The sequence below is a fragment of the Eublepharis macularius genome, chromosome 4 (genome assembly GCF_028583425.1).
Source record: "Eublepharis macularius isolate TG4126 chromosome 4, MPM_Emac_v1.0, whole genome shotgun sequence".
Lineage (NCBI taxonomy): Eukaryota > Metazoa > Chordata > Lepidosauria > Squamata > Eublepharidae > Eublepharis > Eublepharis macularius.
This window is the reverse complement of record NC_072793.1, coordinates 28,096,911-28,121,015: the sequence shown is the minus strand read 5'-3', so window position 1 is coordinate 28,121,015 and position 24,105 is coordinate 28,096,911. Positions and strand designations below refer to the sequence as shown.

Below are 24,105 nucleotides of genomic sequence, written 5' to 3'. Positions count from 1 at the left end.
GGAAAACACTCCAAACCACTGCAGCCATTGTATTTTTATCATCATCATCATCACCACCACCATTATTAACAACAACAACAACATTTGATTTATATACCACTCTTCAGGACAACTTAATGCCCACTCGAAATGGTTTACAAAATATGCCATTATTATCCCCACAACCAAACACCCTGTGAGGTGGGTGGGGCTGAGAGAGCTCCTAGAAGCTGCGACTAGCCCAAGGTCACCCAGCTGGCTTCAAGTGGAGGAGTGGGGAATCAAATCCAGCTCTCCAGATTAGAGTCCCACGCTCTTCACCACTACACCAAACTGCCTCTATTATATTATATTTATATATTATATTTATTAACCATTATATTTATTAGGATGTTTTTGTCTGAAAATTTTAAACTGTCTTACTGCTTTTATACGTAAATTGTATGAAATGTTTTTATCTGATGTAATCCACCCTGAGCCCGCTTGTGGAGAGAGTGGAATAAAAGTCTAAAATAAAAAAGAGTTACAGTTTAATATTAGCACATTGGAAATAAGTAGACAGACTTCTGTGGTTTTAGCTCTAGAAAAGTACTACGTATCAGGGAAAAGGATACATTTGGTAAGAAAATAAAGAATAGCTAACTGTCTACATCTTGATGGTTAGACTAGGTTAGAGAGTAAGCTGAACACTGAACTGAACAAAGAAGAATAAAACCTTAGTATATGTTGCTGGTAAATTGTCTCCCAATAAATTTGTTCATCCAATAGACAACCCTGCACTTCTTCATCAAGACTAAAGACTCCTTTCTACAGCAGGAACTTTTACTCAAGGCCTAAGTGGTCCTATGTTAACTAGCTATGTGACTAAAGAAACAGAATAACAATTTAACACTTTCATGACTGAAAGTAGCACACTTGCAAAAATCCCAAACAAGCCATCTAGGAGTCCTCCTGAGTCAAGCAAAACTCCCAAGTAATGAACTTATCACTCCTCATACAATGGTAACATCATAACCACAGTCATTACAGAACAGGAAACAAAACCCTAACAAGGTCCCGTTTCCCGGACCTCCATACCCACATTGCCAGGTCTTGGAGGGGCTCAGGAACCCTTTTTTCCTTGTGATGGTATCATATGTTCAGGTTTTTATTCATATCTAGGCATGATAATCTATGTATTCTTATGTAGTTTTATAACCACTCTAAGGTTCAACTAATCGTCAGAAGTACCAAAAGTTCAGAACAGCCTCTCAACCTGACAGTTAGCTGAAGAAATAGTATATTTATTGTTCTTTCATTGCAAACAGGGGTGTTTTAGCATTATAATGTTTTATTTAGAGAATAACCATATGTTAAAGATAGAAATATTTGTTTCTGTCCCTAATTGTCACCTTCTTTATAAAAAGTCTCACGCAAGGGTCTAATTAGTTTTTCCTCTGGTGGTTTCCACTCAAAAACCTTATATTGGGTGAGTATACCTTGCGTGCCAGGCTTCCCACTGTACACGTCTTTCTGCAAGTCACCTTAAAACTTGATTTGCCATAATCTTAGAACATTGTAATGCTTATGTATTTAGCTAAGTTTCAGAAATTTTTAGAAGATCTGATTTTTATTGTATGCATTTTTCTGTACCTGTAGGATTAATTTGCTCTATTTATATTAACCAGGCTCTTGTCTAATAAAAAAGAGGTGTGCTTTATTTTAAATAAAATCATTAACTACAAGAAGTTCTCTATTCTGAAGGCAAAAAGTCTGTGGCCTGACCTATAATATTTCACTGTGGCGTAAGAGATAAGTGTGTCTCAGGGAGTTTGTCTAATGGGTGATTCTGCAGCTGAGTTCAGTTAACACTCTTCAGTACAGATCCCTAGACTGGGAGCATATTATGTAATTCATCACAATGACTTCAGTATTGGACTGGATCCCTTGCAGGAGGGACCTGTCTTCATGTGATTAGACTTGTGCCTGTCCTGTCTGCCTATACAGCTACTGCTGCTTTTCTTTTCCAAACACTGCAGGCGGCAGGCATCACAGGGTTAATTGCTTTAACTAGATCCAGAAGAGTTAGCCCTGTTAGTCTGTATTTGCAAAATAGTAAAAAGTCCAGTAACACCTTTGTCAGATGCATCTGACGAAGAGAGCTGTGGTTCTTGAAAGCTTATGCTACAATAAGGTGGGTTAAAGGTGCTACTGGACTCTTTACTATTTATTTAACTAGCTTTCAAAGACCAGCATTTCTCCCATTCTGCCTTCAGTCTGTTGTCTTAATGAATTTCCTGTTCCGTTACAGGCCCAGCCATCTGGCAGAAGCCTCTCTTCCTAAAAATAAGCATTTTTCCTCTTTCCACTGATAGACTTGATAGCCCATCACCCACTAGTCAATACTGTGTAAAAGCAGTCACCCTTTGCAGCGATAGTTGCAGTTAATCCTGTGGCAATAATTTCAGTATATGATAGTAACGAGCTTTGCTTTGCAAAATAGCTAACAACAGGGCTCGTTTCTAGGGGGAATGCACCGGAACACCATTTCGGTAGTTCCCCCAAGTTAGGTGGCCCCACCCACCTGGCTTTAAAACATTTTGGGCCGTTTAGGCCTCGATTGGGGCCAAAACGGCCACAATCAGGGCCAAAACAGCCCAGATTGGGTTGGTGCCGGGCGGGGTACTTCCCTTGCCTGGCACCGGCCGATCCTGGCCATTTTGGCCCCGATCCAGGCTGCAATGGGTCAAAAATGGCCATTTTGGACCCGTTTCGGTCCAGATTGTGGCCAAAGGGGCCTGGACCGGATCAGTGCTGGGCAGAGGAGGGTTCCCCCGCTCGGCTCTGACCAGATTCCATCCTTTTCGGCCCCGATCCTGGCCCAAATGGCCCAAAATGGCCACTTGGGCCATTTTCTGCTGGGATCGGGGCCAGAACTGCCGGGATCTGGTCAGTGCCAGGTGGGGGAACTGTCCCCTGCCCAGTACTGATCTGGTCCAGCCTGTTTTGGCCATGATCCGGGCGCAAATGGGAAAAGGGGAAGTCATGGGTTTGGAGCATGACACCCAACCACAAAAGACACGTAAGCCTTGCTGTAGTAGCATTATAAAAGGCCGGAATATTCTAACCCAAATCAGAGGAGCATGGCTGCTTGCTTTTAAGAGCGCCTCTCCTTTGTGGCAACAGAGTTTTGTACCATTCTGCCGACTCCTGCCCTCTGCGTGGTGACTGGCAATCACGCAGGGCGGCCCACTTCAGCACACCACCACACTAGGAAACGGTGTGGGGCTGCCAGGTATAAAAGCCTGCTTGTGGAGGCCCCCTTTTGTTGCAGAGAGGACTTGAATTTCTGTGCTTAACAAAATCGAAAAGAGTCCAGTAGCACCTTTAAGACTAACCAACTTTACTGTAGCATAAGCTTTCGAGAATCACAGTTCTCTTCGTCAGATGCGTGGCGCAGACTAACACAGACTAACACGGCTAACTCCTCTGTGCTGAACAAGAATACTCCATTTCAAGCTCCTCCCGGGCGTCTCCCATTGTTTTCAACGGGCATTCCTGTCATTCCTCGGGAAGGCTCCCCTCGCAGGGCCTTCCTCTGAACCGAGGAAAGCGGCGACTGGGAGAGCGGCCGAGGGGGGCGTTTCGTCAGGCGGGGCCGTGGCTGCAGGCCTCGTTTCGCCTCGCTCGCCTTTCCCTACCCGAAAGCGAAGCCTTCGCTCGAACTGTCCGCCCGCCCGGATGGAGCGTTTTGCGGGGCGTCGGGCTTTGGTGACGGGGGCGGGCAAAGGTACCGGACGGGGCCTCGGACGGTGGGCCCGGCGTGTGGGCGTCCCGCTGTCGGCCACGGGCCTAGCCGGTTCCTCTCCCCCTCCTTTGCAGGCATCGGCAAAGCCGTGGCGGCGGCGTTGAGTCGGGCCGGGGCCCATGTGGTGGCGCTGAGCCGGACCCAGGCGGACCTCGACAGCCTGCAGAAGGAGGTAGAGCCGAAGCGCCACCCGGCAGCCCCTTAGGCCGCTTGACGGCCAAGAGCCCGCCCTTCCCTTGTCTTCGTCCCCGGAGCCTCTCCGCCCTGGGCCGCCCTCACTCGCAAGTAGGATTGCCAGCTCGAGGTTGGGGAATTCCCGGGGATTTGGGTGGGGAGCCTGGAGAAGGCAGGGTTTGAGGAGGGGTCCGCTGGATAGAATGCCATGGAGTCCACTAGCTGCCATTTTCTCCGAGGTCCTAGATCCAGAGGAGTTAGCCGTGTTAGTTTGTAGTTGCAAAATAATTAAGAGTCCAGCAGCACTTTTAAGACTAACCATCTTTATTGTAGCATAAGCTTTCGAGAGCCACAGCTCTCTTCGTCAGATCTGACGAAGAGAGCTGTGGCTCTCGAAAGCTTATGCTACAATAAAGTTGGTTAGTCTTAAAGGCGCTGCTGGACTCTTTACTATTTTCTCCAGGGGAACTGATTTCTATAGACCGGAGATCTGTTAAAATTCCAGATCTCCATCCACGCCCTGGAGGCTGACAATCCTACTTACAAGGCTCCCTGTTTGCCCCAGACAGGGTTTGGCAAGTACTCATTTATCCCCTTGTGAAAGATCTCCCCCAGCCTCTCAGAGAAAACTTCTATAAGAGGGGATTTTGCCACATGCGGTTAGGACGGGCAATGTTTTTTTAAACCTTCCTGTGGGCAGAAATTCAATGGCAGAAAGTTCTATGCAAGTGTTAGTGTCAGATTCCTGCAATCTGTTCCTTACCATATTGTATCATATTATTGTATGTCCCAGCCATTGATCAGATTGACTTATACTAAGTAATCTGGTTTGAGTCTCAGTGAGAAAGGCGGACTAAAAATAAGGTATATAAAAACAAAGAAATGTGTCGAAACTGGTTTAATATGGTTTTCCTGCATAATAAAATGGCTGTGACTGGAGGAGTTGGACATTGTGCAGTTGGCATTTAAAATGCCTTTAAGCCTTTACAGCAGGGCGCAAAATGGTAGAGAATCATTATGAAATTAAATGTAAATTCCAGGTAGTGTGGGTCTTATATTCTCATTACAGTTGCAAAGCACACTTTTAGTGTAATGTGTAAAAGTACCCCTAAAGGTATCAAGTGCCTTTCCAGGTCTGAAGATAACTTTGATAATTCTAGCTCTGACTCATCATTCCCCAGTCTGTAGGAACCACATCTCCAACCTATTCTGTGAAACTACTCACGCTGACCATATGAAATCTTCTTTCTGTGTGGTTTGGAAGACCGCTTTGGCACCAGCCAGGCCTAATTTTTCTGCCCTTCTCCCACCTACTTAGGATTTCTCTGTTCTGATTTCTTTGTCCTGCCCGCAGTGCCCTGGAATCCAAACACTGTGCGTTGATGTAGGAGATTGGGAGGCCACAGAGGCAGCACTGAGCGAACTGGGTGATATCGATCTACTGGTGAATAATGCTGGGATAGCATTGCTGCAGCCATTCCTAGAGGTGACCAAGGAGGCCTTTGACAGGTAACCCCTGACATTGGCTGCTTCCGCACTGATACTTTGCTGCTGCAGCTGATTTCAGGACTTTGTCCTGCTTCAGTGTTTTCCCTTATTTTGCTGTGACCTTTCTCAAACCTGATTTAGTACAATATTTTTGGAAAGACTGCAGACCTTTGGAAACCATGTGGGCAGGATGGTGTACCTCCGTCCATATCTGTCTTGCTTGATCCCCCCATAGCTGTTGTTTCCCCTACACACACATCAGAGGGTTGGGGTGGGCATTTTATTTACAAGGTTGGGAATTAGGAGATCATTAGAACATTCAGAGGAGTCAGCCGTGTTCGTCTGTAGTAGCAAAATCAAAAAGAGTCCAGTAGCACCTTTAAGACTAACCAGTTTTATTGCAGCATAAGCTTTCGAGAATCACAGTTCTCTTCGTCAGATGCACGAGTTTGTATCATGCATCCGACGAAGAGAACTTGATTCTCGAAAGCTTATGCTGCAATAAAATTGGTTAGTCTTAAAGGTGCTACTGGACTCTTTTTCATTAGAACATTGTAACCATTTGTTGCCATGATCTATTCATTCCCAGTTTTCCTCTTTTAGAAGCGATGGCTGCATATTTCTTCTTGTAACTCTGCAATGAATAGGAGTAAGACCTACCTTTATTAAAAATGAAAGATGAGAACTGGTAACTTTTGGCAATAGATCATTACATCACTATAGCGATCTATCAATTTCCAACTTTTAAAAAAGCTCTTCAGTAGAGGAGTGAAATGGTGGTCACGGGGCAGAGGCAAGGGAATACTGCTGTGTGATGTTTCATTGCCACTGCAAATGCCTTGGCTTTCGCATCAGTGCTGGACAGAGAATCATCTGTGTGTGGAAGCGGACTAAAGTGTGGGATCTCTTTCCAGGCGGCGTATGACCAATTCTCCATTACAGGCAGATAAGACACTGATATAACTTGTTGATTTGAACTCTCATCCCCTGAAGCTGAAGTCCTACGTTGATGTTTAAATTTTAATCTTTCTGAGCCTGCCAAAGGAAAGAGCTGGCTCACGGAGGCATAAACTATTCTCTCCCATGAGAGCAGAAGGGGCAAACTCGTTTTGTTTAATCTGCTTGATTATTACCAGCAGATATGCTTGAAAGGAAGCTTCTAGATTTACTTCTACTATGCAGGAAATCTTTTGAGTGCTAGCATCCACTGCTAAACTGTTGCTGTCTGGGCATTCTTTGCTTTGCCTATTTAATCTGACTTGGATTTTATGTAGGTCTTTCAATGTCAACCTTCGGGCTGCGCTGCACATCTCCCAGGTGAGAACAGGTGGTAGGGGGAGGGCAGTGCTGATACCTAAGCAGTATGTGGGGAGCCGAGCAAGGGCAGTTTTGTCAGTGGTTGGGCCGATATTCTGGCCTCTATGAAAGACTTATGAATGTGATAAGGGATGTGTATTACGTAGACCAAGTTGTTCCTTGCCCAGTCAGGGCTAGGGCTCCTTGGAATGTTTGTTTCATTTTTCCTCCATGAGCCAGACTATGTTTTGACATATTGCCGCCAGCCTAGTGCAAGCTACAAGCCATCTTGCTCCATCCTCTTCTCCAATGTCCCACGTTTCAGATTGTTGCTCGGAAGCTGATTGCTCGGGGTGCTCCAGGTGCAATAGTGAATGTCTCGAGCCAGGCCTCAGTGCGGTCTGTGATGGATCACACAGTGTATTGTGAGTATAAACTCTCAGGATGCCCTATGCTGTGCTTACCCCTGAAGCACAGGTGGAAACTGCCAGTGATTTTCAGATCAGTAGCAGTGAGAATCTGGACTCAAGCCGTGCTTATTTGAGACAATCACAGATTTGCAAGTGAAGGGTGTGGGAGGGAGACGGAAGGAGCAGGCAGGGGCCTCATGTACTAAGATCTCCTGTTTATTGAAGGTTCCACCAAGAGCGCCTTGGACATGCTAACCAAAACAATGGCTCTGGAGTTGGGGCCTCACAAGGTAAGAACTGGGTACGTAGAACAGGCAATGCCTGGGTTGGAGATTAGGGTAGCCAGAATAGGTTTATAGAAACAAGGTGTACATCTGCATCTGGGCTGAAGGGTGGGAATCTGTCTCTGGAGATAGCATATTGGAATTCAGAGCCACATGCATCCTTATGGGCCAACTGGAAGGTAAAACACTGGAGTGGGTAATGTCAGAGCAAGATCCCATTTGCGACCAAGCGTAGGTAGAACAGAGTGAAATAGCCGAAACACATTATCAAACTGCATAAATGGTCTTAAACCTGTATTCATTGTCCATTTCCGTCCTCCCTTCAAGATCCGGGTAAACAGTGTGAACCCCACTGTCGTCATGACGGAGATGGGACGCCGCAACTGGAGCGATTCCCAGAAAGCTGCAGCTATGATCAGTCGTATCCCATTGGGGAAGTTTGCAGGTCAGTTGGAACACCAGCTTGCTATTGGCGAATCAGTGGGGTGGACCTTTGTAGTTGCAGATGCCTGGTAAAAGGACTTTATTCCTGCACAGCGGTCCCCTATAAATAATATGCTGCAGAGCTGGGGGGAGGCCCAAGTTTGTAACCATACTTGGTGTTTGCAGCACCAGGAACGTGTGGGACTCCCACACTGAGTCTGTGCTTTCCAAAACATACTTTGCCTGGGCTGGTGGAGGCTGAAGGACTCCCAAGATACATCTCTGAAATGAAGAGGGAACCCTTTTTTAATTCTTGTATGTGTGTGTATATATATATAAACATACACAGCAGTCCAGAAGTGGAAAAGAGTAAGAGTCCAGTAGCGCCTATAAGACTAACAAAATTAGTGGTAGGGTATGAGCTTACGTGATCCACAGCTCACTTCTTCAGGTACGGCTGTTAGTCTTATAGGTGCTACTGGACTCCTGCTCTTTTCCACTGCTACAGATAGACTAACACAGCGACCCATCTTGATCGGCTGTCAGGAAGAGCAGTTGTCACACAGGAGGCTAGTCCTGTCTCTGCATAGGGAGTAGTTTTTGTGAAAGGTCCTTCACATGAAAATCCCCTCTCGTATTAAAAAAAAAAATTGCCATGGAAAAAATGCCACGTGGAGATGATTGTTGTGTGAAGATTACCTTACCTTTCTACCACATGTCTGAATTGGCCAGTAGAGTCTAGATACTAAAGACATCAAAATGGATGTGTGAGAAGCACTGGGCCAGGGTAAGTGAGGGTGGGAAGTGCAATTTTGTTTGAAGAGTGGGGCGTTTCTTCCTATCTGTCCAAGGTCAAGAGGATTAGGGCCGCTCTGATTGCCTTCAGACTCCCTTTTCAGCTGCCCTTGGTATACTTATCTTTACAGAGGAGGCTGATGTGGTGAACGGCATTCTCTTCCTGCTGAGTGACCAAAGCAACATGACGACAGGTGCCATGCTGCCAATCGATGGGGGTTTTCTTGCCAGTTAAAGCCGGTCGCTACGGAAACGTACCTCCATGATTATCAAGCCTTCCTGAAGATGCTGAAGTGACTCTGATTTTAGAAAGCAAATGATCCACTTCTAAGATCGATGGGATAATAAAGAAGACAGATCTCCCCTCCCCCCGCCCTTTCCTCTACCAGACCTAAACAAATCACAACTCCTTACTTATGGAGAAATGTTTATTGTATAAAATAAGAGGTGTTCAGCTCATTACTCTACATGATGATTAAAAACTGGACCTGTCTCCATCCCAACCCCTCCAAAGCTCTCCCTGCTCCACCCCAAATCCATCACAACTGACTAAAAGGAAGGGGTGGGCCATCACCCTCCCACCTGTTTCATCTTAGGCTCCTGCCATGCAGCCCGGTGCTGCCCAGACCGGACAAGGTAAAGTGACCTTCCTTCTCCTCCCCTTCTTTGGGAGGTTTGATGGTCAGTAAACCAGCTCCGGAGCAGTGCACAGGCTGATGCCCTGGAAGGCAAAGGCAGCTTCAGATAGCACAGAGCTGCTTAGCTAGTGTCTCACACAATAAAGCACCGATGGCTGTTTCTTCAACCTGTGTCTCGTTTGTTTTTCCACCCCAAGTGGGGTAAAAGTTCTCTCTTCCCACCACAGTGCTCTAGCACCAACTTAAGTAGTAGAAAGGGCTGCTCTTTCTATTCACACACTACCCCCTGGCATGGAGTCACGGAGAGCGTGCCCCTCCCACTGCTCCGCCCTAGAGGTGGGACAGCATCGAGCTCCTCTTTCTCCCATGCGGCCCTTTTTACATCGACACAGACGTTAAATCAAAGAGACATTTAAAAAACACTGACTTCGTACATGATGAAGGGCCCCGCCTCTCCCACTGCGGGAACACTCAGCGAACGCTCCCTCCTCGCACACACAAGGAAGAGACACTCATAACATGCTGAACTCAGATGCCCTTAGAACACTGTGCACTTCTTGCCAGGCTTCTTCACTGGGGGGGGACAGAGCACAGCGCGGATGGCTTCGTCAAAGACAGTCTTGAGGCCTCGCTGTGTGAGGGCAGAACATTCTAGATACTTCACTGAACCTACAGAAATGGATGGGACAGCACAACTTAAGTGTGGAAATGGGATTTCTCCCCTTCATCCTCAGCCACCATCGGAACCATGAGCATTTTTTTTTTGTGTCCAAGCACGTCTCTGATCCTCATGATAGAGGGAATTATTTAAAATGGAGGAGGAAATGCTGCCCACTTCACAGCTCCCCATCCCATCCCGTAGCCCTGTTCCCCAAACTCACCAATCTCCCTGGCCATAGCTAGGCCCTGAGGGTAGGTGATGGGGGCCAGTTTCTTGTCACGCAGTCTCTCAATGGTGTCCTTGTCATCCCTCAGGTCCAGCTTGGTGCCCACCAAGATGATCGGGGTGTTGGGACAGTGGTGCCGGACCTCTGGGTACCACTAAAAATGAGAAAGAAAGAGTCGACCTTGCTTTGTGACAGAGCACAAGGGAAGAGAAAGCAGTATCTGGGACGGGGGCCATTTCTGGCCCTTTGCCTCACCCAGGGCTTCTGAGATAGGAACTACTACTGCTACACTCGAAGCTCCTCGCTGACTTTCAGTACGTTCACTCTATACTAGAAGCATTTCACGTATGCTTTAGTGTGCACAGAGGGCATAATGCTGGCCCCCAGAATTGCCCCCCTCTATCAGCTATACTAGAAGCATTTCACGTATGCTTTTGTGTGCACAGAGGGCATAATGCTGGCCCCCAGAATTGCCCCCCTCTATCAGCTATACTAGAAGCATTTCACGTATGCTTTCGTGTGCACAGAGGGCATAATGCTGGCCCCCAGAATTACCCCCCTCTATCAGCTATACTAGAAGCATTTCACGTATGCTTTCGTGTGCACAGAGGGCATAATGCTGGCCCCCAGAATTGCCCCCCTCTATCAGCTATACTAGAAGCATTTCATGTATGCTTTCGTGTGCACAGAGGGCATAATGCTGGCCCCCAGAATTGCCCCCCTCTATCAGCTATACTAGAAGCATTTCACGTATGCTTTAGTATGCACAGAGGGCATAATGCTGGCCCCCAGAATTGCCCCTCTCTATCAGCTATACTAGAAGCATTTCACGTATGCTTTCGTGTGCACAGAGGGCATAATGCTGGCCCCCAGAATTGCCCCCCTCTATCAGCTATACTAGAAGCATTTCACGTATGCTTTAGTATGCACAGAGGGCATAATGCTGGCCCCCAGAATTGCCCCCCTCTATCAGCTATACTAGAAGCATTTCACGTATGCTTTAGTATGCACAGAGGGCATAATGCTGGCCCCCAGAATCCCCCCCCCCATCAGCCTATACTATGCAATAATTTCTTATGCTGATGAGGAAACGTGTTACCTTGGCTCGGACATTTTCAAAAGAGGCTGGGCTCACTAATGAGAAGCAGATCAGGAAAACATCCTGCGGAAATAAGAACATTCATCATATGGGAACGGTAAGGCAAGGATGGTACACGTCTTTGCATTTAACAGTATTCAGAACCATCTCATGTTGCGGACCACCGGTTTCTCCCCCTAGAATCATCCCACTCACCAGTCGCTGCCTTTTATATCCCAACACTTACCCCCTCTCCTACCATAAATACCATATTTCTTGTCTTTCTTATATAGTATTTATGGTAGGGGTGGGGGTAAGTGTGTGTGTGTGTGTGTGTGTATAGGGGTGGGGTCAATGAGACTGATTAGCAATAGATTCAGAACACACAACTACACATAACTCATAATTATTTTTATAGAATTTGCTGCAATAAAATGTCATGGCAACCTTTAGCCGGATAGTTTTAAAGGGGAATTAAACACATTCATGAAGGATATTTCTACAGAATAGAAATGGTAAATGGAACTTAAGGGTAGCATGGCCATGACTATTAGTTGCTCAGGGAGCAAAGTTTGTGTGTGTGTGTGTGTAATGCTTTCATGCCTTGCTTATAGGCTTTCTAGGGTCATCTGATAGCCACTGCAGGAAAAAGGACACTGGACTAGATAACTTAGATCTAACACAGCTCTTGCATTCTTAATTCAGGTAACCTCTTTGTAGAAATGGAAACATACAAAATGCAGAATTTACAGACCCACTGCCTATTTTGGTAGACAGGAACTTGGGGGACCTTCTCTGAAAGAGGATACAATCAACCCTGCTGAACAGGTAGGGGACAATATCAGCACTTACTGTCTGGGGGTAGGAAAGTGGCCGCAGTCTGTCATAGTCCTCTTGTCCTGCTGTGTCCCACAGCCCCAGATTTACTGGTTTTCCATCCACCATGACATTGGCAGAATAATTATCAAACCTGGTGGGAAATCACTCCCGTCAGAAATACAGACAATCCATTCCACCCCCTTACTGTATTTGCAAGGTCACTTCATTCTAGATTTAACTGTTCCTGAATATTCCAACCCTCCAGTTCTGTTTTCTTAATAAGTATTTTCTAGTTTCCACTATTCTTGGTCACTTTACTTATTTGACCCACAACTTTTCCTGTATGAACAGAGACTGACGTATAGTATCTGAAGAAGTGAGCTGTGGCTCACAAAAGCTCATACCCTACCACTATTTAGAGCTGAATTACACAAGACGAGTTACTCGAGTTCTAAATGTGTCTGCTTACCTCAAGGTTTGATGGGAAGTGTAGGCATCCTTGCAGCTTTAAGTGCAGGCGTTGGGCCCTTGCCGGGCACCCCTCTTCCCCTCCGCTGTGTGTGTGTGTGGGGGGGTTGGGGGCCCGTCTCCTGCCCCCCCTTTCCTGCACAGCAGACAGGGCGCCTGGCCGCTGCTAGCGTGGCTTCGGGTGGAGGCTGGGCAAAGAGGTCAGCAGACAGGGCTCCTGGAACATTGCTGCATCTCCCCTCCCACTTGCATGGCCCCCAAAGAGCAACGCCGGGCTATGCAGCTCTGGGCCACATGGTGCGGCTTCAGGCGGGGGCTGGGTGAGCGGGGGGAAAGGCAGCAACGCTACGGCCCAACACTGTACGGCCCGGATGCACATGCCGCATCGCTCTGTGCCCAGAGCATTTCTGCATCTCCCCCCTCCGCTTGCCCGGCCCCGCCTGAAACCATGTCGTGCAGCCCGGAGCTGCATAGCCCGCCGTTGCTCTGCAGGGGCCGGGCGAGCAGGGGGGAGATGCAGCAATGCTCCAGGCACCCTGTCTGCTGTGCAGGGGGGCCCAGGAGAGAGTCCCCCAAGCCCCCCCACACTCAGCGGAGGGGAAGGGGGCACCCAGCAAGAGCCCAACGCCTGCATTCCCCTCCCTGACACTCTGTAAATGTTAAACTTAACGCTGCAAGGACACCTACACTTCCCATCAAACCTTGAGGTAAGCAGACACATGTAGAACTGGAGTAACTCGTCTCGTGTAGTTTGGTTCTTAGTCTTATAGGTGCTACTGGACTCTTGCTCTTTTCTACTGCTACAGACAAACACAGCTACCCATCTTGAAGTATAGTAAAATGGGTCTCCTCCTTCCCAATGTATTTAAAACTTGCCTTACCATATTTGTTTAGCTCTATATTCCATTCTACTAAATTATGCAACAGCATGTACGTGGGTAGACACACGCTTGAAATTTAAAACTAATTCTTTCCCCCAGACAGTGGCCACTCTAATTGTATGAGCAGAAAGGATAGTTAAAGCACATTTTAAGAAGTAACTCGGGTGAGCTGACTGATCTTGTATTCACAGTACAATCTCTGAAAGTTCTATAACATCTGTAACATAATTAGGATTATTTCTTATGACAGCATTCCTTCATGCAGTTCCCATGTAGATAATTTTGAGCGGTCATATAAATGCTTATTTTTGCTCTGAGTATAACCATGTTGTAAGTTGAGTGATGATTTGCACATGGGCAAATACACTGTTTCTTACATGTGCGATTTCTTGAAGTGGTCCTTGGGAGTCCGGGTTTTCCAACATCCAGAATATCAAAATCCCAGAATGTGTGTGTGTGAATCTTACAAACCACAGCTCTCTTACAAGCCTCTTATCCCACAAGTATGTACTGAAACCTATGGCTTAGTTTCCAAATACTCACACAGTGGGGATATATTCTCCGGGGAAGGCATTGGTCGTATAGCTGATTAGCAGACAGGTCTTCCCCACAGCCCTAAAAAAAGGAAAGCAGAGCTATAAAGCACAGAGACTCAGACAGGGGGCCTGGAGATACTATGTTGTTTCAAGTCACTGATTCAAGCCTAAATGTCTATATACATATTATGTGCCTACCCATAGCCAAACATTAGAAATTCAGGGTGGTATTAAGACATGCCAGGGCCCTAAACAATGCAACCATACAAGTCCAGGAATACATATATTTTTTAGAAGCAATAAATAGGTATCAATTTTTTTTTATATTTGTGTAAAATACCAAGTGCAAAGTGCAAGTGAATATTCAATAAATATGAAAGTTATAAATACAAACAATTAAATAAATCTATTCATCTAAAGTCTGTTTGAGTCCTGTATTCATTTCTCATCAGTTCATGTCTCAATGAGTTCCAGGCATGAGAATGGAGAACACTAAGGTGACTTCCAGTCCGTATACAGTGGAGTTTTCAAACGAACAGTCTGTATATGGCTTGTGGAAGAACATAAGAGAACTGTGTCCTTGGTGATTATCCAAGTAATTCGTGCCCTGGATGAAGTACAAGATACGAAATGGGAATGTTTAATATGCACACATAAGCCCGTCGGCACGCCCACTTTTATCCACCTTTGGACTGGAAGTCATCTTAATGTTCTCCATTCTCATGCCTGTGGAACTCATTGAGACATGAACTGATGAGAAATGAATACAGGATTCGGACAGACTTTAGATGAATAGATTTATTTAATTGTTTGTATTTATAACTTTAATATTTATTGAATATTCACTTGCACTTTGCACTTGGTATTTTACACAAATATATATTAAAAAAAATGTATACCTATTTATTGCTTCTAAAAAATATATGTATTCCCGGACTTGTATGGTTGCTTAGCTTGACTATCCGGGGTTTCCCTTTGTGCTGCTGCTAGGGCCCTAAACAATGTCAACTTTAAGAGGTTCCATAGCATTACCAAAAAATGGTAAATGGGAGGGGGGTATATTAAGAGGCTGCTCATAATCTGAGGTCCTAAAATATAGTTAGCTTGGGCAGAAACCCAGTTCTTCATAAACTGTGTTCTACTGGCAAGAGGAACATACACCTTGCAAATGTGTTGTTTCCACAAATCTTAAATCAGCTTCATAACCCAAGCTGAAAGCAAGTAAAAATTTACCAGTGAGACTACCAAAATAAATCTAGGTTAATCAGATTTAAAAAGTGGGAACCGAGAATAATTATGGGATATAAATTCAGTGTTTGTATTACTTATTATAAAAGCATCTTTGCATTTATTGCAATGCTCCATTCCTTTCTTCTTTATGCAGGTGTTCCTTCTGTATGCCACCATGTGCTAGTGACCCTATTAGGAAGCACTGGCACATCTTCCCATATATGAAAAGGTGCTATTTGGGGTTGGCATCATCCGGGCAGAAAAGTGACTGTCACGTTTCCTACATGATTGTAAATGATCTGGCATTAGGAGTAAGTAGCAAAATGACCAAGTTTGCAGATAACAGCAAATTATTCAGGATGGCGGAAATCCAAGCAGATTGCAGAGTTCCAAAAGGATATTTCTTAACTGGGAGAATGGGCAATAGAATGGTAAATGAAGATTGGTGTAAATAAATGTAAAATGATGCACTTTAGGGCAAAGAATTCTAAGATATCATTCACAAGGTTTGAGCTGTTGGTGAATTGTGACAGATCGTTCAATGTCAATGTCAACTCAGTGCATGGCGGCTGCAAAAAAAGCAAATTCCCCATTAGGGATTTTTAAGAGAGGAACTGATAATAAACAACCAACATTATAATCATAATGACTTTATATACATCTATGATGTAGTCACTTTTAGTATATTACAAGCAGGGAACTGTGAGAACCGGCAGGGAGTGGAAATTTCCCCACCACACCTGGTTCCTCTTCTGTTTTTGTCCACCTTCCCACCACTCCCTTTCTCCACCTGATTTTCTATCACCTCCCTTCTTCAGTTTCTTCCACTGCATCCCCCCCTGCCCTCCCACAGCCACCACTGCCTTAACTGCCGTTCTCCCAGCAGAGCAGCTACGCCCCCCTTTACCATTGATTATAGGATTGCTAAACTACCCCACAGAATGGTAACTGAGGTAGTGACTGACGTTGAGTCTCACGATCTTCGATTTTTTTTCTCCTCTTTACATTGTGACTTCGGGACTAACACAAAAACTCTTTTTTAACTTTTGAGATTTTTCTCCAAATTTTGGTTTTCTGCCAAGATTGTTGAAAAATCCCCCTATCTGTACATGACTCCGTTGTGCGGATTGATCTGCGACCATTTCTCTTGGGTTTCCAGAACTCTCAGTGGAATTAGATATAGTAATTTTCTAGCCCCTGGTGGTCCCAAGCCCGAGGGACATTTGGCTGGCTTCGACTAGGGCCAGGGCCTTTTCTGCCCTGGCCCCAGCCTGGTGGAACGCTCTCCTGCTGGAGATCTGGGCCCTGTGCGACCTGTTAACAGTTCCACAGGGCCTGGAAGACAGAGATGTTCCACCGGGCCTTTGATTAGGGACGAGCTTTGTGTCCCCCCTTTCTGCCTGCCTGCCCTCCTTTTGCAGCCGCCCCGAATTTACACCATGGTGGTGCCTGTGGCTTGTAGTGGTTTTATAGTAGCCTGGTTTGATCAGTTGTGCCTGGATTTTTTTACCTGGATTAAGTGGTTTTAATGTTTTTATTGTATTTGTCAAAATACTGTTGGAAGCTGCCCTGAACCTGCTTACAGGAAGGGCAGGTATACGTCAAATAAATAAATAAAACCCTTGTGTCTACTGATGAGCAGCTGGCAAATATACTGCCCTCTGCTGTACTTTCAATGTGGCATACACCTAAAGGATTCTGGTGAAAAGTTATCCCATAGAAGGAGCTCTCAAAATCTGAATCAGCATATTTTATCACAAAAATAAATTACAAAGAGGTAGCTCACCCTTGGTACTTAAAAAGATGGGGCATAACCATAGGACTTGCTCACAGCATTCCTTTGCTAAATGCTGGAATATTTAATTCCTTGCCCCGTCCTCTATTTTACCATCTCGCTAGATAAGACTTCTTTAATCTTCTCTCTTTTGCTAGACTGGACTGGACAAAAGGTCTAGTCTCAGTTCTTTTAGAATTCTGCATACTGTAATAAAATGTCTCAATCCATCCTTGTAAGTGGACAGGAAAGGGGTTCTTTCATAACAGGCAATGGAGCAAAAGTTTCCAGAAAGCCAAAAATGAGTATCTAAAACAACAGAGAACTTGAAGAGCCCACAATGTCCTGCTATCATTCATACGTATTTTTATTTATTTATTTATTTTATCGTATTTATATTCCGCCCTCCCCGCAAGCAGGCTCAGGGCGGATAACACTTTTGTACTTTTTTTGAGTACTGACACCAATTCAACAATCCTTTGAACAATTCCTGTAAGGTAGGTCAGTGTTAACGGGGAAGGTGACAAGACAATGGCCTGTATCCTACTACTCCACTCAGCAAAGTTTGAAGGCTTACTTCAGCCTAAGGGGCCTTCGCCAGTGTCAGTGGCTCCTCCTCCAACAGATGAACCACGTACCTTGAAGTAAGGCTCTGTGTGCGGGAGGAAAAGAAATCCAAACCCACAGAGTCAGCCAGTGCCAGGAACCCAAGTCTTATTATCAGCCCTGGATCATTTAAACACTTTGCTTGCTTAGGCTGGAGTGCGAAGAGAAGGATCAAGCTCTACCAACGGCAATGTTCCTCCAGCCTAAGGTTGGCTAAGTGCCACTGTTTCATCTGAGGTCACTGACTGAATCCATAGCTACGGTGACATTTGAACGAGAGATTCCCTAGTTCGTACCTGTGTAGTGCTCCTCCTGTCAAGAACCTCAGGATCACATACCTGGGTGTGTGTGTGTTTTTATCACCACAGCTCTTTGAGGTAGGTTAGGCCTAAAAATGTTACCCAGAGAGGAAGATCCAGAGGAGTTAGCCATGTTAGTCTGTAGTAGCAAAATCGAAAAGAGTCCAGTAGCACTTTTAAGACTAACCGACTTTACTGTAGCATAAGCTTTCGAGAAACACAGTTCTCTTCGTCAGATGCGCATCTGACAAAGAGAACTGCGTTCTCAAAAGCTTATGCTACAGTAAAGTTGGTTAGTCTTAAAGGTGCTACTGGACTCTTTTCGATTTTGCTACCAGAGAGGAAGAAATCTGAGCCCTGGTCCAAGAACAACATGTTGTCCTCCACCAGGCCGTGAGCTCTTCTGACGCACCTCACTGCCTGGTCACTTAAGTTCCTCCACCGACAGGATTCATTTTCTGGTCCTACAATTCGTTATGGGAAAATGTTTGATCTTGCATCCTCTATTTCTGAGTGGCTATTGCTGTCACTCCTCAAGGCATTCTTACAATATTTGCCTTGCCGGCCTGTAATCACCCCGGGGCCCATCTAAGGAAAAAGAAAAAGCTGATCAGTAGGACACTTGATCAGGACTTAAGAACCAGCGGCATCTTAAAGGCTAACAAAATATATTTCAGCCTAAGTTTTTGGAGGGTACCTGATCAGAGTTTAAATGTACCTTGATTCAAGAAAATGTATACTGGAAATTTTGTTAGTCTTTAAAGAGCCACTGGACTCTTCCTTTATTTAACTGCTACAGACTAACATGGCTACCCACCTGGAACTGACCAGGTGAGTTCCTGGCACTAGCCAACTCTGCCAGTCTGGTTTTCTTTTCTACTACACTGGAAGAACTGAAGCTGCATCATCTTCCGGCTCAAACAGGGAAGCGCATGTCCCACCTTCGAGTACAATGGCCGTGATCTTGGTTGAACAGCTTTTTCAAAGCCTGCCACACAATACAAGCCCGCTGGCTCTCGTTCCAGTCGTTAAGTGATCGGATGCAAAATAAATAAATAAATAAAAGCCCTGCCCTCTCTGAAACGCTAAGCCGTTGCATCAAGGCTCGGCTTCTTCCTCGAGAGACAGGGCGAAGCGAAGGGGGACCGCAAGACTCCAGCGGGGTTCGATCCCGCGCAGGGGTGATGAGAGCCTTCCCTGGAGACTGCAGCAGATGGGAGGGGGCACAGCCGGGGAACCGGGGAACGACTCGGGGGAGGGGGCAGTTACGCTGGGGCAAGGAAGGACTGGGGCGGGGACGCGGTGGCGGCAGGGATTTGCTGGGGCAACAATAGGTGTGTGCGTGGCGGGGGCGCAGAGGCAAGCAGCCAGATGGGCGTGTGCTGTGCGCCGGGTGGTCGGTGCGGAAGGGCCTTCCAGTCCCGGGAGTGGTGTGGGGGGAGCGGGAGGGGGGATCAGAAAACGCGCCATCGCCTCTCCCGTCGCCTCTTGCCAGCCGACCCCGCCCTGGCCTTGCCCGACGGCACATGGTCCGCCTGGCCGGGCGCCAGCCTCGTCCCCACCCCGGATCGCGGCGCTCACCCGTCTCCCACGACCACACACTTGATGGCCTGCATCTGCCCCGGGAGCGAGATGGGCTGGGATGGCGGCGCCCGGCTCGCTTCCTCGGCTTCCTCGGCGCTGGATGCCGCCCGCAGCCGCAGTCAGCGAGCGAGAGACGCACAGAGCGAGCGAGCGAGCGAGACCCGGAGCCGGGCGGGGCCGGGGGAGGGGAGGAGGGAGGGAGGGAGAGGGAGCCGGGCGGGCAGCCCCTCCCCGCAAGCCCTCCACTCTCGGGAAGGAGGCCGGGCGGGCAGAGCTGCTCCCGCCTCGAGGGGTCTCCCCTGCGGCCAGCTGGATCTCGGCGCGCCCAGCCGCTCGGCACCCCGCAGGACGCCTTTGAGTTTGGGAGCCACCCCTGGTATCTTAGCAACGAACTAGTGCTCGGGCGCCTTGCGGGGCTGCCTCCCGCAAGAGAGGGGAAGGGAGCGGACGAGCGCGGCCCAGGTGGGGGCATCCTTGTGGCGCAAAGGGCTGACACCACGTTTGGTCTTAGGGACCCGGCAGGGCGGACACCACGTTTGGCTGGCACTGCCACTGAGCCCGTAAGGGGTCCCCGACAGAGTGAAGCGTTTATTAGGAGGAGAGTGTTTCATCCGTTGAGTTTCTGCCTGTCAGGCAGCTCTTAACGGTGCAAGAGCCCTGCCGGAGGAGAACTAGTGGCACCGCTACCCACTGCTCAGTAACCCTGTGTACGTGCGTGTGCTGTCAAGTCGCCTCCGACCTATGGCGACCCTATGAAGAAAAGACCTCCAAAACATCCTTGCTCAGATCCTGCAAACTGGAGGGCATACATGGCTTCTTTTATTGAGTCAAGCCATCTGTGCATGGCCACTAGTTTTATAGAGCTGCCTGTAAAGAAGGCTGGCGGGAGGGTATTCTGTGAAAAGGACTGTGGAAAGCCATCGGTTAACGCCCATCTCTGTTCTCCAAAGTAGGACTGCCAATAAACCCTGTTGCCATGGCCCTCCACCAGTATGCCCACACATCCCTTGCTAGAGGGGCCAGGCTTGTTCCTGAAGCTTGGCTGGTCCTGAACCTATGAGGTTACAATTTCTGCCCTGTGCAGTGGCATACAGGTTGTTCCTTATAAAGCATACAGGTTGTTCATTACAAGCCAATGCAGAAATCGAAAGGGTAAGCAATTCTGTGGTGGAGGCAGATTCACACTGACATTCAGAAAGAACCATCCTGGCCTCAACTTGGAGTACAATTCATCTCAGGCAGGCACACAAATTTCCCTCTCCCCCCACTGGGTGTATGAACTTGGCAAGAAGGGACACAGGAGCCATAGACCTGCCAACTCCAGAGGATGAATTTATCAGCCCTGCTAATCTAGCCAGAGAATCCCCCAAAATACTTTTATTCCTTTTCTTAAAACGAACATCAGATGTCTTAATATAGTGTGGTTTGAATGCTAATCTTGAATATATAAAGACTGAGCCTTTTGAAATGGCTGAGAGTCTTTCCCTTTTGAAATCTGAAACATTGCTCATTTCTCCAGGGACTAATTGATCTAATCATAAGGGACACGCTTGTGTGGCCACTTGAGGAGAATCCACTTCGAAACGGTTCTGTTTCCAGCATGCCGATATTGAGGGAATTTCCACATGAGATTCATAGATCATGTTTGCACTTCCCACATCAATAACTCAAAGGCACACAATGGTCAGAAGAAGGTATCTTAGATCAAAAACGGCTTTCCCCCCATACAGTACCAACACAAAGGAGCACAAAGTGCAAGAGAGGCGCAAAGTGTCATGCGTGAAAACCCCCTGCTTTCCCTGACACACAGAAGCTTCAACATTTGTTGATTTGCTGCCCTTTTGTATTAACTCACCCAAATGCAGGACAAGCCCAAGAGGGCACAAATGTCTGCCTTCCCATAGAAGCAGTCAAATCCCATTAAACAACAGGGTAGGATTTTTTTTAATACACTCTGATAAAATGAGGGCCTTGGGGCACTGTATACGCATGCAAGAGGAAGTGTCTTCGGCACTGGCCAGTGGGCTGCCAGGTGCTGATTGCTGCAGACAGGCGTGAATGAACTATACTCCGATTCCCTTCAGAACCACTTAAGGGAAACTCTGAAAACAGCAAGGGGAACCCCACCCTAGTGTTGCCCTTTTCCTCACCCCACTGCCTTTGCCAACAAGCCTTCTGCCTCAGTTCTGCTGTCTCGTTTCTGTCACAAACCCTGCTGCTGTCCCTATGGGCAAAACCCCACATTACTGAAGAAGAAAAAGGGGCAGAGATTTGGAATTCTACCTCACATAGGCTGATCTGGCTAGATACCCGGCCTTTGTCACTCCTGAGCAAACTAGATTTCGTCTGGCTCCCCTCACTTATTTAAATCATATTGAGGACCATAAGCTCAGGAGGGCTTTCACACTAGCTAGGTGCTCAGCACTTCCCTCGGCAGTGCTAGAGGGTCATTATAAGGGGACCCCCACTGGCACTGAGGATGTGGCAGTGTGATTCAGGGGAAGTCAAAACCATACAGCACATGTTTTTTAGGTGCCCTTGGTACCAGTCTGCTCGTGTCAAATATATTTCACCACTAACAAAGGCATGGCCAAGTCGGTCAGAATTAAACAGTATCAATTATTTGTTATCTGATGAATTTCAGACTATTCCCATTAATGTAGTTAAGTTCTGTGCCACTTTGTCAGATACACCTCCAGCATATCTGTCATGGGTTATGGGTTTCTTGCTGCAGGGTGTAGTGTACCTCTGAGGGAACCTGTTTTGCTGACTAGTTGCTAGCTGCTTATCTTGCAGGTGTTTTGATTACCATTTCCTGCACGGCCTGAGAACGTGGCCTTGAAGTGCCAGCCAGGACCGCACCAACCTACTGAAAGACTGAGCAGAGCTCATCCTTTCCCTCCTCCCCTCTCTCCTGGCTCCCTGGCTCAGCGTGCCAAAACCCTAACGGACTCTCTTTCCCACTGGGGGGGGTGTGTGGACTTTTCCCTATAATTAACCTTGCTTTGCTACCTTGAGTCACTTCAGCCAATGATCCTGTCTAACTATCTTGATACTGGTCTTCTTCTTTAATAAAGTAACTTTAACTCATACACCTGAGTGATGCAGTGAAGTGACTGGGGAAAATACTTGGCAAGACCTGACACGCTTCTTACGTAACCCGAAAAGACCGTGCAAATTCCCTCATGTTTGCGAATGGATGAGGCCTGGTTGTAAGTCTCTTTTGGGTATTTTTAACATATCTACATTTACATACATACCCTTTTATCTGTATATAGTTCACCAGGTAATTATTTTTTATCTATTTTATTAACGTCTGTCGACTTTTAGATGTATGTTATACTGGCATGGCACTGTAATAAACTTGATTACCTCACATATCAATTTTATCCCACTTTTTCTCCAAGGGACTTGGGGGTTCTCCCATTTTACTCTCACAAAACCCTGTGAAGTAGGCGAGGCTGAGAGAGAGAAAGAGTATGACTTGTCCAACAGCACTGATCAAGCTTCATGACAAAACAGAGATTTGAGTCTGGGTCTCCCAGATCTGAATCTAACCATGACGCCACACTAGGTATCTCTACACTATGTACACTACAAAATATCCATGCATTCTTGATCAGGTACCAGATGGTGAACATAAAAAGATCAAAAGGATTACTAGCCCATTAAAAAAGCCCTACAAAATGCACGTGCCCCCTGAAACTGCTAATAAGGCAGGAATCCTATCCTCTTAGAAACTTTAAGATGAGGTGGCCACCTTGACATAAGAAGATTGTTGCTACTTTGAATGAGGCTTTAGAGAAGGGATGGTTTCTTTGTTGAGGGGCACAATAACAGAAACATTAATCAGACTACAGAAGAAAAGCACACAGAGCAGCTGTCTTGGGTTAAGAGGCTGCTGACAGCGTTATCCTAAGAAGAGTTATACCCTTCTAAGTCCATTTACTTCAATGGGCTTAGGTGTGTATAACTCTGTTTAGGATTGCACTGTAAATGCCAGATAGTAACTGTTTAACCAGTTACCTAACTACATACAATTAAACTTAGGGCCAAACTAAACGTGATACTTAAATACCCCAGCTGAAACCCCAGATCTAAAATCTGGCCATTAAAATCAACTGCTGGAGGAGAGGATGATACAGCATTGGGCAAGGGGTGGGGGGGCACTGCAGCCTTCTAGTTGGCAGCACCATTTCTCCAATTGAGAATAAGCATGTTGATGGTGGGTATTTCCAATCCGGGAACAGTTAAACTTCATGCCCCTTCTCTACCACCATGACCTCTTTCAGCCTTTTAGTCGCTTTTTATGGCCAAATTACATGTGTGGTATTCCAGGCACAGGTTTCTGACATCACCCTTAGTTGCTTTATATTTGTGTTTTCCTCTGGTGGGCTAACTAGAATCGTTCAAGGCAAAATAGTCCATGTTTTTGGAAAAACTGGAGATATACTGTTCCCCCCCCCCAAAATTTGTTAAGAATGTTTAAAAAAATTAAAATCCCACTCTCGTCTGGATTCGTATTCCTTGGAGTTGAAATGCCCCTCAAAATAATAAAAAAGCTGTAGGGTTTTAGACGTTTCCCCATTAATCTCTGCAAATGAAAATAGTAGTTTGCTCATTTCTGTTCCTAAATTATATGGAAGATGACTATAAATGTATCATATTG

The 24,105-nt window shown here is 46.5% G+C and overlaps 2 protein-coding genes across 4 annotated transcripts; one reads left to right on the top strand and one right to left on the bottom strand.

The window, feature by feature from the left end:
• Positions 1-3,525: 3,525 nt before the first annotated feature.
• Positions 3,526-9,441, top strand: DCXR (dicarbonyl and L-xylulose reductase). The gene is made up of 8 exons (XM_054975951.1): positions 3,526-3,748; positions 3,841-3,938; positions 5,295-5,449; positions 6,703-6,745; positions 7,050-7,149; positions 7,360-7,424; positions 7,746-7,863; positions 8,768-9,441. The coding sequence occupies exons 1-8, from the start codon at positions 3,700-3,702 to the stop codon at positions 8,869-8,871; spliced, it is 732 nt and encodes a 243-aa protein (XP_054831926.1). The 5' UTR covers positions 3,526-3,699; the 3' UTR covers positions 8,872-9,441.
• On the bottom strand, positions 9,419-19,767 carry RAC3 (Rac family small GTPase 3). 3 transcript variants are annotated; one of them, XM_054975953.1, is made up of 6 exons: positions 19,434-19,767; positions 13,951-14,022; positions 12,092-12,209; positions 11,261-11,323; positions 10,156-10,315; positions 9,419-9,943 (listed from the first exon to the last, which is right to left on the bottom strand). In XM_054975953.1, the coding sequence occupies exons 1-6, from the start codon at positions 19,466-19,468 to the stop codon at positions 9,813-9,815; spliced, it is 579 nt and encodes a 192-aa protein (XP_054831928.1). In that variant the 5' UTR covers positions 19,469-19,767; the 3' UTR covers positions 9,419-9,812. The 3 variants fall into 3 exon arrangements, with proteins under 3 accessions (XP_054831928.1, XP_054831929.1, XP_054831927.1); XM_054975954.1 differs by having other exon boundaries at positions 19,455-19,767; XM_054975952.1 differs by lacking the exon at positions 19,434-19,767 and adding an exon at positions 18,794-19,246.
• Positions 19,768-24,105: the final 4,338 nt, after the last annotated feature.